At 39.0% G+C, this 13,919-nt stretch overlaps 1 protein-coding gene across 14 annotated transcripts in view; it reads left to right on the top strand.

Moving 5' to 3' along the window:
- Positions 1-13,919, top strand: part of LOC127850200 (exportin-4-like) — a 76,715-nt gene that overhangs the window by 52,555 nt on the left and 10,241 nt on the right. For 13 of the 14 annotated variants that reach the window (XM_052383041.1, XM_052383051.1, XM_052383053.1 and 10 more), the window contains 7 exons: positions 3,350-3,509; positions 4,291-4,460; positions 6,666-6,837; positions 7,433-7,637; positions 8,634-8,722; positions 9,209-9,275; positions 11,812-11,928. In XM_052383041.1, coding sequence (XP_052239001.1) covers positions 3,350-3,509; positions 4,291-4,460; positions 6,666-6,837; positions 7,433-7,637; positions 8,634-8,722; positions 9,209-9,275; positions 11,812-11,928 — 980 coding nt within the window. Of the gene's footprint in view, positions 1-3,349; positions 3,510-4,290; positions 4,461-6,665; positions 6,838-7,432; positions 7,638-8,633; positions 8,723-9,208; positions 9,276-11,811; positions 11,929-12,844; positions 12,895-13,919 lie in introns of all 14 variants that reach the window. The other variant, XR_008035120.1, reaches the window with a different exon arrangement.

The raw sequence follows: 13,919 nt of genomic DNA, 5'->3' as shown, positions 1-13,919 counted from the left end.
TTGCAAAACACTCAACATTCATCTGCTGGCAAAATATATACCAGGTCGCCTCAACGCCCTGGCGGATGGTTTGTCTCGCAAACACCAGTTACTTCCATCGGAGTGGACACTTCATCAAGAAGTGACCAACCAGATCTTTTTCAAGTTCGGTTATCCCCTGGTCGATCTATTTGCAACCAGACACAATCACAGACTTCCTCTGTATGTGAGTCCAGTTTACGATCCAGCAGCGTGGGCAATCGACGCGCTTTCGTTCGCATGGGACCAACTGGATGCTTACGCCTATCCCCCACCCATTCTAATTCCCCAAATATTGGGGAAAATCAGGGTGAGCTCTTGCAGGATACTCCTGATTGCCCCTTGGTGGCCCAGAAGATCTTGGTTCAACGATCTTCTCAGTCTCCTGTACGATTATCCCAGGAATCTTCCTCACAGGTCAGATCTTCTGTCTCAAAGCGGCAGACTACATGCGGACCCAAAAATGTTCCACTTACACGTCTGGCCGTTATCAGGCAATCTTTGCAGAAGAAATGTTTTTCTGTCAGGGCTTCAACCCTCGTTGCTTCGGCAAGGAGAAAATCCACCAGAGCAGTCTATGATGCTCGTTGGAAACTCTTCTCCAATTGGTGTTTTCGAGGGAAAATTAATCCCCTCAATCCCTCTGCTAGACGAATAGCGGATTTTCTCATTTATCTTTTTGATGATAAGAAACTTTCTCTTAGTTCCATCAAAGGATACAGATCTATGATTTCGCATACATTGGCTTTCACTAAGTCTTCACAAGTCTGTGCTGATCCAGCTATTTCAGAACTTGTTCGAGCTATGGAACTTAGTCGTCCTGTATCTCGTACACTTGCTCCTAAATGGGATTTAGCTTGTGTGCTTGGTTCCCTTATTAAGGCTCCCTATGAACCTCTTGATCAGGCTTCATTACAATTCCTAACATGGAAGACCGTTTTCCTTCTTACTATGGCTTCAGCCAAACGGAGAAGTGAAATTCATGCTCTTTCTATCGAGGATAGTCATCTTCGTTTTGACTCTTCTGATGGTTCTGTTACATTGTTGTGTCAGTCAGGATTCCTTGCTAAAAATCAACTCCCCTCTATGGCTTCCAAACCCTTCAAAGTTCCAAGTCTATCTAGAACTTGTGGACATGAAGATGATGATAGACTCCTTTGCCCGGTTAGGGCTTTGAAGTTCTACCTTAAAAAGGTAAAGTCTATCCGAGGTTCTCGCAAGAGACTTTTCATTCCATTAAAAGGGGGGGGCGATGTGTCTGCGGCTTCTATTTCTCGTTGGATAGCCTCGACTATAAGGAAAGCTTATTCTTCTCTTTCATCGAGGGATTTATCCCTGTTTAAGATAAGACCGCATGAATTAAGAGCTCTTTCGGCTTCGTGGGCTTATATTAATCAGACCCCACTATCTGAAGTGCTTCAAGCTGCTTTCTGGAGGAATCCGACCACCTTCTCCTCTTTTTATCTTCGTTCTCTTGAGTGCCAACAAGACAATTTGTATAAGTTGGGTCCTCTTGTAGTGGCTCAAACTGTAGTTTCTTCTATGGCGTAAGTACACTGGTGCCATCCGAGAATTAAGTACTATACTGTACTAACAAGATTATAAGAGGACTTGATTCTACTATCTCTGGCTGTAAACCCTCTATATGGGTTTTGCTGTGATGGGAAAAAATATGCGAACCTTCCCGCCGCAGCTGCAAAATCAGCTAGAGATAACAGGTAACGTATTTATGATATTAAAACAAATTTTCTTAAGTAAAATTCATTTTAATTATTAAATACTTACCTGTTATCGGTAAGTCCCACCTCCCACCCCGCTCATCGCCTTTTTATGTTTGCGTAAAGGAAAGATGAGTTGTGGTTCTTGATTTCCTGTTAGGTTGCATTGTACTATGTTTAACCTGATTTGGATTCTTATAGAGGTGGACGATTCCCAGCGCTTGAATATTTTCCGGATGAAATAACTCCCTTGGAAAGGGGTAAGCTAGAGATAACAGGTAAGTATTTAATAATTAAAATGAATTTTACTTAAGAAAATTTGTTTTAAGACATATCTTGTTAATTTAAAAAGAAAATTGAATATTGTTGCAAGAGGAAACAAATGTTCCATGCATTTAATTTCAGAAGAATAATTATTATTTCATTAATATTGGAATATGAAGGCAATATTACTGGTAAAGCATAGGTACAATAGCATTTAAACTTAGTATATAACGAAAGATGCTTTCAAGACATTTCATGATGCAGGAACACAATGACAGGTCGCAATGAAGTTTATTTCAGTCATTTAATGGCAGGCAGTAAAACTACTTATGAATGCGCTACCTTTCCAGGGTTAGCTTAGCCTATCTTTACCTATCTTAATAATTAATTGAAAGTGTACACATTTTTGTTATGAAAAAAAGATAAATTGAGGCAACCCAACCCAATACAGGATGACAGTGTTCTGTTAAGGTATTTTCTATTTTTATGAAGATTCTCTAAAAGTTTTGTCTCAGATCACCTTGTGAAAATAGGTAGCCAATTCATGACCACTTTCTTGGCACATGCATTAATACCTGGCCCCTAATTTATGACTTTTCTGTAGGATAATAGACTCAAGTCTCTTATTTCTTCAGTCAAAATCAGATTTTAAAATTAATATAAAAGCGCAATATCAATTAATTCAGGTTTAAAAAGTGTAACTCAACTAATAAAGCTCGTTCGCAATGGAGATTTAACATGAGATATCCCCATTCCAAGGTATAGGGCCAACTATCAAGTACACAATTAAGTCAATTTTTTTACTCAACATTCAGTTTTTCTCAATTTTTTGAATGAGTTTGCCCATCATGCTCATGTTGGTGTTCATAAAAGAGTTTTTGAATTTTGAGTCCAACTCTCAAACCTGAATTTTGATATAGTTTATGAGCTTACCAACATTTTCCCTCATTTGAGAGGAAACTCAAATCTCATCTTCTGAGTTGAGCTCAAAAATTGAGAATGTTCATGATACTTGTTTAAAAAAAAGGTAGCTCACATAGCAAGGCACTATTAGTGCTCCTCATATCTAATACATCTGTTTAACCCTTTGAGCGCTGGAACCTGATTTTGAAGGCTTTGCAAACAGTTTGGATCCAGATGAGACGCCACAGAACGTGGCGTCTCATCAGGATCCAAACTGTTTGCTATTCTGATAGTATTCTTTGAAAAAAAGTGAAGAAAATGATGATTTTAGAAATTCAGCAGACGACATTTTAGCAGATGACAAATTTCCCAGCATGCAAAGGGTTAAGAATGTTAAGGAACATGAGACCAGTATTTTATGAACATCCCTCCATTGTGTCTGGCAGGTTGATATCGGCCGTGTTTAGACTGTGTGAGGTGCACAAGCAGTCTGTGACAGCCAAGATGGTGGACACAATGTCGCCCCAGGTGACCAGCTCCGTCATGTGGTTGCTACGGCGATGGTCAAGGTCATACCTGCTGCCAGATGAGAACTTCTATAACCAAGTATGGCCTTAATATCTTTCCATGAGTGTTTGTTTGGATTTTTTGCTATGATAAAAAGTATTATATAACCAGTTATGAGACCGCAGTCAATTGAACTACCAATTCACTCTGGTGATTGTCATATGCCTGTAGTAAGTGAACTTGCTCAAACCAGTAACATTCCACTACAACTTTTGACTCAGAATGATGGGGATATGGCTAATGAAATTGTCATGACAAGGCAGCAAAAAACATTATGTGGCCAGGCTGGGTAGTGAAGTTGCACAATCTGAATGGGGAGCCCAGCACCATCAAGCCCATCTGCCTTTATACCCTTCCATCTGGGTCTTAGGAAAATGTTTCATGGGTCAGTAGTAAGTTGTGGGGGAGTCTGTATAATAAATATATAAATCGTCCTGTTGTATGTAATTAATTTTAAAACATAATAGTTGAGACCTTGTACTAATTGTGAAAAAGAAATCAAAAAGTTAAATAAACATTTAGAATAATTGTTTTCAAACTTTTGGAATATTTTGTCAAAAAGCAGTAGTATTTGGGGAAAAGAAATGTGTTTAATTTACTCTTTAGCTTTATTCATAAAATCTTGTATAAATGATCAAGTGACTTTGCTTGCAAATTCTTAGATTAAATTTTTATTCAACTTGTCCTCTATATAAAAGATAAGCAAAACAAAATAAAAAAATAGTCTTGATACTTGTAAATAATTTTTTTTTTATTCATATGAATTATCATAAAATGTTTGAGGTGATATTAAAAGACATATTTTAATATCATTACAAAGATGAGTAAAGCGATATGTGCGGGTTTTGGGCGTGACACAGACGGCGCCCAGTGGAGCGTTCAGTTCCTGCTGGACAAGATCCTGGTGTACCTGGCGGCGTGGAACGCTGAGGAGAAGACATTACAGGACATCCTGCAGCTCCTGGTCACCATGGTCGACAACAGGACCAGGTATGCACGTGCCTTGTCATGCTATTTACAAGGTCTATTAATCTTAAAAATGTCCTAAATCATCATGCCACAGGTCGCCATCGCATAGTGGATATTGTGCTTGCCTAGTGACAGGGAGCATGCCACAGGTCGCCATCGCATAGTGGATATTGTGTTTGCCTAGTGACAGGGAGCATGCCACAGGTCGCCATCGCATAGTGGATATTGTGTTTGCCTAGTGACAGGGAGCATGCCACAGGTCGCCATCGCATAGTGGATATTGTGTTTGCCTCGTGACAGGGAGCATGCCACAGGTCGCCATCGCATAGTGGATATTGTGTTTGCCTCGTGTCAGGGAGCATGCCACAGGTCGCCATCGCATAGTGGATATTGTGTTTGCCTAGTGACAGGGAGCATGCCACAGGTCGCCATCGCATAGAGGATATTGTGTTTGCCTAGTGACAGGGAGCATGCCACAGGTCGCCATCGCATAGTGGATATTGTGTTTGCCTAGTGACAGGGAGCATGCCACAGGTCGCCATCGCATAGTGGATATTGTGTTTGCCTAGTGACAGGGAGCATGCCACAGGTTGCCATCACATAGTGGATATTGTGTTTGCCTAGTGACAGGGAGCATGCCACAGGTCGCCATCGCATAGTGGATATTGTGTTTGCCTAGTGACAGGGAGCATGCCACAGATCACCATCGCATAGTGGATATTGTGTTTGCCTAGTGACAGGGAGCATGCCACAGGTCGCCATCGCATAGTGGATATTGTGTTTGCCTAGTGACAGGGAGCATGCCACAGGTCACCATCGCATAGTGGATATTGTGTTTGCCTTGTGACAGGGAGCATGCCACAGGTCGCCATCGCATAGTGGATATTGTGTTTGCCTCGTGACAGGGAGCATGCCACAGGTCGCCATCGCATAGTGGATATTGTGTTTGCCTTGTGACAGGGAGCATGCCACAGGTCGCCATCGCATAGTGGATATTGTGTTTGCCTCGTGACAGGGAGCATGCCACAGGTCGCCATCGCATAGTGGATATTGTGTTTGCCTTGTGACAGGGAGGTCACGGGTTTGATACCCACTGTGTGAGTGTTCTTTAAATTTCCCCCAAAGACACTAAGTACTTGCTCTAACTTGAAAATCTATTGTGTTTCAATAAGGCTTTTCATGCAATCAAGCTAAAAGAAATCTGTTTTAACCAACTTGCCGCAGTCATCTAATTTTTGTATATTTGAAACAATTACAATTGAATGCTGATTTTGTTTGTGTTATTCCAAATAGAAATTTGCAATGTTTGTCATTTTAGGTTAACAGAAATAGATCCTTTTATAATTACTGGGGAGGTGTTGAATAATATGTGGAAAAAAATGTGTTATGAAAACTTGTGGACAATTTGTTTGCAACCTTGTGGACCTGTGTTTATGTTTTCGTCCTATTTACTACCAGTGCTTTTTAGATTTCATTCAGTTTATAATGATCAAACTAAGCCTGTGATGTACATACATTTAGTTTAAATCTATTTTGATTGCATTGAAAGCCAAATCTTATTGCAAGACTTTCAAGTCAGTTTCCTGGGTCGGACCAGTACTTGGTGACTGGGGGGTCTAAACAATTCTTCTACACTGGGTATTGCACCCGTGACTTCCCGGTCGCTAGACAGAAACCATATGCACTACCCCATGGCAGCCTTTTTTACATACATTTCAGAGATGAGTTTATCATGAAGTTCCCCACTATTTACATATCAGCAATGTATATGTCATAAAGTGCCCCCAGCATATACATGTCAGAGCTGTATTTTTCATAGTGTCCCACTATATACATGTAAGAGCTGTATTTATCATAAAGTACCCCACTATTTCAGAGCTGTATTTATTATAAAGTGCCCCACTATTTCAGATCTGTGTTTATAATGGAGTGCCCCACTATTTCATATCTGTATTTATCATGAAGTGCCCGAGTATGTGGGAAGTGTATTTATCATGGAATTCCCCACTTTTTCAGAGCTGTATTTATCACGGAGTGCCCTGCTATTTCAGATCTGTATTTATCATAAAGTTCCCTACTATTTCAGAGCTGTATTTATCATGAAGTTCCCCGCTATTTCAGAGCTGTATTTTTCATGGAATGACCCGCTATTTCAGAGCTTTATTTATCATAAATTGCCCCACTATTTCAGAGCTGTATCCATCATAAATTGCCCCACTATTTCAGAGCTGTATTTATCATGAAGTGCCCGACTATGCAGGAACTGGTTAGGCAAGTGGCTGACAACCGGTCCCCGTTCTGCCTGCTGCCGGCGTCTGCACTGCGCCTCGTGTACAAGGCCCTTGTCCTGGCAGGAACCGGTATAGCTGAGAACAATGCTGCAGAGTACTGGCAGCTGGTAGGTACCGACGGTTCAGTATTCTCCTGTTTAAGTTATACATGAAGTAACGATTTTTTATTAGCTTGTTGCAAAGAAAAATGGTTAAATAATACTTCAATTACAAACATCATTTCAAGCATATAGGTTATTGTGAATGCTTATACAGAAAAAATATGAGTAGCGAGTGACGAGTGTGTATACTGAGCTTAAAGCCTGTGGGTAAAGTATCCTCCTAGATTGTCCTGTGCAATCCTAGATTGTCCTGTGCAATCTGCACAGGCTTATTAGGGACAACACTTTCTGCTTAGACTGGATTGTCTTTAAGAAGAGACTGACTTTAAACAAAAAATGCCATTAAAGCAGAAAGTTTTATCTTATATTAGCCTATGAGGACTGCACAGGGGTACCTTTGACAAAACTTAAAGACAATGAACTAAGCCCAATTTTTCTACAGATTATACTTTTTCTATGACCCTTTCTACTTAGACTAGATTTTCGTAAAGCAGAGACTTACTTAAACAATAAAACCAAAAATGTGTCGTCCAAGATTAGTCAGTGAGGACTGTGCTCAAATATTCTCAAGTTAACTCTAATTAATGCCTATCTCTCCTAGGTACTGAAGCGTCTTGAGGACAGGTTCTACCTGCACATAAGGGTTCCTCACTTCACAAAGAGCTGCCAGTCCCCAGAGACCAAGGAGGAGATAATCAAGCTCCTAGAGAGCCTGTGCGGGGTCGCCAAGGGGTCAAGGGTCACCAACATTGACAAGATCTTTGACTTCTTGCTGCCCTTGATGCTACACAGTGTCAGCTTGCTGGGTAAGGGCACACATGGACCACAACTGCTTTCAAGGGTTGGACATTTAGACGCGGTTATTTAGAATTGTAACCTATGGTAAAATAAATTATAGTTTAAGCTTGAAGGAAATTGTCTCTTTCCTTACTGGCTTAAATCTTGTTGCTTTGAAGTTAATACTTTGTAAATGCTTTGAAATCAAATTTATCATGTTTCTTCATTAACTTCATTAAGTAATGTTTAATTCTTTGAAAGAAAATTAACCATGGATATCATTTACTAATGGTTAATACTTTGAATTACTGGATTGGGGAAAACAGCCTTCATAATTTTTTTAGACACCCAGATTAAACCTAAAAGTCAAACTATGACTTGTGTAAAAAAACATTGGTTAGACTAAACATGTTTCAATTGAGTTGGATCTGTCAGACAACTAATAATAATGTGCAGTGATGAAAAGGTAATATCTGCTGTAAAAATGAGCATATGCAAGGCAGGCCACTTCAGTGGTATTCTGTAATTGACATTGTGACTATGTTTGATTATAAATATGATTAGAAGGCTTAAGTAATTGTATGTCTGACATGTCTTTTAAAAAAAACTTTTGTCAGACTTGTCTCTTTGTGTGGTTTCATCATCATTTTTTGGTGAAAAATGGCTTTGTATTAGTATTATTCTTAATTGATGTACAATTCAAATGTTTATGCCACCATACAGGCAGAAGAAGCACAACAGTTGCCTCTATATCTTTCCCTTTATTAATGTTGTATTCTAATGTGTTATACCTTTGAAGAGTTCCTTATATGAGATTCTCTCTGGACTTAATGCACATCTGTAAAGTGGCGTCCCAGATTAGCCTGTGCAATCTGCATTGGCCAATCAGACACAACAATTTCTACTATTCTGAGATTTTGTTTACAAAAAGTCCCTTCATAGTGAAAATTCAGTAAAGGCCAAAAGTGTCGTCCAAGAAAAGCCTTTGTGGACTGCAAGGCTGATGTTCATCCTTTACTCCACAGACCTTTACCACAATAACGAGGATGTGGTGCCCCTTATCCTGGAGATGTTGTCAGAGGTAGTACAGCGACAGCTCTGCTTCCTCAACGAGGTAACTCTTGTTAACTTTAACATTCAGATACGCACTTTGACCCATTTTAGTCCCTTACAGAATCATAGCAAATTTAAGACCGTTCTTACAATATTTAGGTTTGAAAGATTTTATTTCCAACCCTAAGGTACTGATGAGTAGCTAATAGCATAAAACCTGAACAGCCTGCGAGTTATTTGCGGTATCACAATATCCAGCCTATTAGAAAACACATCTATTCAAGCTAACAATGTATCATGAGCGATCTGGGAAAACAGGGCTTAATGCATGTTGGTAAAGTGTTGTCCCAGATAAGCCTGACCACACAGGCTAATCAGGGGACGACATTTTCCACCCCAAGTGGATGTTTGCTAAGAAGAGACTCACTTAAAGCAAAAAATACCAAAAGAGCCAAAAGTGTCGTCCCTGATAAGCCTGTGCAGAACACTTGACGCACATGCATTAAGCCCCATATTCCCAGAGCAAGGCCTATTTTGTATGTTTCAGAAACGCTCCAATCAGCTGTATGAAGTCTGCCTCTCTGCAATACAGACGTACTCCAAACACAACAGTGGTCAGTTCTGATTTCCTCATGAAATTTTATAAAATGCACATACAGCAAGAAAGAAAGTAGCGTTGCTAAATACTATATACATGGACTGCACAAATATGTGCAGACTGCACAAATAAATTCAGTATCAGTAACTATGCAAAAGGAGTTGTTTCAGACATTATTTGCAATTTACTAACACTGGTCATTTTAACAGTTTTGATCAAAAGCAGTTTTAAAGATTTATATGACCTTAGTGACAGTTCATATTTTGTTAAAATATTTATTTGACCTTAGTGACAGTTCATATTGTGTTAATGTTATGATTTTATTATCCCCACGTTTTTCGGAGAATATTGCATTGATGTGCGTCTGTTCGTCCGCCCTGGCCACCTGCTCCTCCTACACTATAAGCACTAGAACCTTGAAACTTACATACATGGTAGCTATGAGCATATGTGCGACGGTGACAGTGACGGAATTTTGAACTGACCCCTGGGTCAAAAGTTATGGGGGTTGGGGCGGGGCCGGGTCAGAGATTTTCACTCATTTTTTATGTTATTTTACATTAACTTCTTCTTTTCTGCACTGATTCACTTCAAATTGATACTGATCCTCTCTTATGACAATACGCTGAATCTCAGATATGCATGGCCCCATTACCAACCCTAGGGCACCCCGCCTACATAGGCCGACATAGGCCACGCCCACCCAAAATTGCCTTTTACTATAATTTCTTCATTTCTACACCGATTCGCTTCAAATTGATACTGAACCTCTCATATGACAATACGGTCAATCTTAGCTATGCATGGCCCCATTACCAACCCTGGGGCGCCCTGCCCACGCTGAATCTCAGATATGCATGGCCCCATTACCAACCCTAGGGCACCCCGCCGACATAGGCCACTCGCACCCAAAATTGCCTTTTACTATAATTTCTTCATTTCTACACCGATTCACTTCAAATTGATACTGAACCTCTCTTATGACAATAAAGTCAATCTCAACTATGCATGGCACCATTACCAACCCTGGGGCGCCCCGCCCACATAGGCCACGACCACCCAAAATTGCCTTTTACTATAATTTCTTCATTTCTACACCGATTCACTTCAAATTGATACTGAACATCTCTTATGACAATCCGGTCAATCTCAACTATGTATGGCCCCTTTACCAACCCTGGGGCGCCCCACCCATAATAGGCCACACCCACCAAAAATTGTCTTTTACTATAATTTCTTCATTTCTACACCGATTAAATTCTAATTGATACTGAAATTCTCTTATGACAATATGGTCAATCTAAACTATGCATGGACCCATTACCAACCATGGGGCGCCCCTGGGTCAAACATGCAGCGTGGGGATAGGCGTCGGCCTCTGCCGCGCCATTTCTAGTTTAGATTGAAATTAGATTGAAATTTTCTGTTTGCATTTTATAACATGTATGCATTTCTATTCACCCACTGTGTACATGTACAAGACCACAGCCTGGTTAGTCCTTTGTTTATACTCTTTCTTTCGATTCCAAACTCTGAGGTTTGTGAGTTTGAACCCTAGTCCAGCCATATTGCTTGTGTAGGGATTGATCAAGATCATATCAACTGTCATTTCTCTCTACCTTTGATTCTAGTAGGAATTTGACCGTTTCTACCATAAGTATGTGCTATTTGTACAGGTTCAATGCTTAGAATCACTAAAAAGTGTGAGTAGGCATTGTGTTTTGTATCAACCGCCAAAGGTGGATTGATATAGAATTGGCATTGTCAGTCCATCAGTCTGTTCATTCATGCGTCTATCACAAACTTGTCATGGCTATATCTCAGAAACTATATAAGAAATAAATATGAAACTTCATGGGTGTATCGATATCAATGAGGAGAAGTGCCATGTACATGAACCAAAACCCTACACCTTCTTAAATAAGAGTTATTGCCCTTTGTTTTTTTGTATGATGTAACTTTTCAGGGCTATATCTCAGATACCATACAAGATTTCAACATGAAACTTCATGGATATATTGATATTAAAGAGTAGAAGTACCATGCCCTACACTTTCTTGTATTGAAGTTATTTTCCTTTGTTGTTTTTATATGATGTAACATTTCAGGGCTATGTCTCAGGTACGAGAGAAGATTTCATCATGAAACTTAATGGGTGTATTGATATATATGAGGAGAATTGTGTTGCACAATAGCCTTAACCCTACACTTTTGTAAATACCTAAGAGTTTTATGCTTTGTTGTGTTTGTATGGTGTAACTTTTCAGGTATATATCTCAGATATGCTTCAAGATTTCTACATGAAACTGCATGGGTGTATAAAAATCTACACGCATAAAAACAATTACCGTTTACTAAATTATTTTTTTTTGGGGGGGGGCCTATATCAAGAGATTTGCATGCATCCATAAAGGCATAAACAACATTTATTTGGCAGGGATATCAATTCAATCAATTTGCTTGTTGTGTCAATGTTCAGCCCCAATTCCAAACTCAAAAAGTAACAAATATAAACAACAAATCTTTCACCCTGTGTTGTTGTTGTTGTTCAGGCAAGCGTGTCAAGGACGCAAGTGAGGAGGAGGAGGATCGCTACAATGACATCCTGCTCGTCATGGAGATGCTCACTAACCTACTCTCCAAGGACTTTGTGGACTTTGGTGACAAAGGTACACTGGTCGTATCTCCTTAGGAACTCAAGTAACTCGAAAACACATGAAAAAAAGTGTTGTTTTTCTTGTCAAAACATAAAGTACACATTTTCAAACTGTTATTGTGTTCACATGGCAGGATTTTTTTGACTTTGGTGACAAAGGTACAGTGCCTGTATAACCGTTGAAACTCTTATAAAAATGTGTTTGTTTTTAGTTGGTCGCTAAGCGACCAGCTAATCATGTTGCTCAAAAATCAAGTCTGTTCGCCTTATCTACGGAGAGCCTACTAACAACACACACGCCGTATCCGCACGAGAAAGAGTTGTATAATTTATGCAACAGGTTTAAGTTCTCCAACTATAATCATTTTCAAATGGAAACATTATATGAATATCGTGTTAAATGTAATAGTTTCGAAGAGAGCTTATATAGAAAAGAATCAATAAACAATGATTGTATTATACATGTCGCGGAAGAGATTGTTTATGAATTATTAAAATAGTCCACTTTCTGCTGCGTCTTCGTGACGTAGTATTTTCATTCATAAATCTGAGGCTATAAATAAATGCGGCTGCTGATAAGCAAGGAAGAGTACAATTGCACGGCAATCTCCACGCAGAGTTGTCATTCCTTGCTCTCACATACACCTCAATGACGTAGTACAGGTCATTCATAATCTTAGGCTATTAATAGATTCGGGAAAACAGCGCAAATAGTTACGCTTGTTTATATTCTCAATTTATAAAACGTTGAACATGAGTTCAACAATAACTTCAGCGATACGATGGACAACAACAAAAATGCTTCATAATCGCTAAAACTGAATATAACAAACAATTAATTAAAATAATAATATGAATGGTCTGTTTTGTAACCTCGTTCAGGCTTCTACAGCGAGGATTTCTGGGAAACGTTCTTTTGTTCTCAACAGATATTGGCGCTCTTTTGTATTTACGGATGCTAGCTACGCATTAGTAGAAGGTTAGTAGAAGGTTAAGCTTGTTTATATTCACAGTTCTCAATTTATAAACCTTTGGACATGAGTTCACCAATTACAACAGGCATACTTTAGACAACCTCAAAAATGCTTTATAATCGCTAAAACCGAAAACAACTAAATATAACAAGAAATATCTTTTTAAAATGTAGTCGGCGCGTATGCAGACTTGGAAATAAAGTTTGCAATTTACTTTTGTAAATAAATAAATAAAAAGAAAACAAAAGTTTAACTATTGTGGGTTTTTTTCACTTGTAAGTTGCATATTCAACACATGAAATGTGTGTTAGCATTGTCAAAGAACACATTAGTGTAAGCAAATATCTATAGAATATAATGTAATCTATAGGTCTTTGGTGTAAGTAGATACAAAATATACTCCGGGAGTGCACATCATATGTGTCCTCACATGCCTTATTATGAGTTTATTTCTTCACTATCGAAAAAAAAGTATGTTAATTTTTTATTTAAGCACAGTTTTTTGACACATTTAAATCACACCTTCATAGCCGCGTCATTCGAAAATGGGTCTTATGCGTTTCGGCCAGCCTTTGTTAAACCCAACATGTGCATTTGCGCAGTCAGGTCAGAGGCATTGCTGTTTGCTATAAAATCACTCAATATGTTATGATATCATTATGTATCTCCTGACCAGACTGAGAGATGCGCAGGCTGAGTGGGCTATATATAAATGATGGGCGCATATGGAATAAGACCCTTTTTTGCATGATAAGGGTTATTAATAATCTCATTGCGAGTTGTAAATAGCCCATTTGAGCACAATGCTTTTTGATACAAAATTGAATTCAAAAAGGAAAACTTGTTAATAATGGCAGCCTATCCAGACGTTCAGGAACGATTTCCAGACGTTCTGACCAAGTACGGCAAACATTGCGGTTGGATAATTAACTGTTTTCCTCTTATCGTGACAATACTATTTCGGTAATGATTGTATTCTCATCTTGAAAGCAAAACTGAATTTCTGTGAGATGGATTTTAACGCGTAATT

The sequence above is a fragment of the Dreissena polymorpha genome, chromosome 11 (genome assembly GCF_020536995.1).
Source record: "Dreissena polymorpha isolate Duluth1 chromosome 11, UMN_Dpol_1.0, whole genome shotgun sequence".
NCBI classification, from domain to species: Eukaryota; Metazoa; Mollusca; class Bivalvia; order Myida; family Dreissenidae; genus Dreissena; species Dreissena polymorpha.
This window is presented reverse-complemented; position numbering and strand designations above follow the sequence as displayed.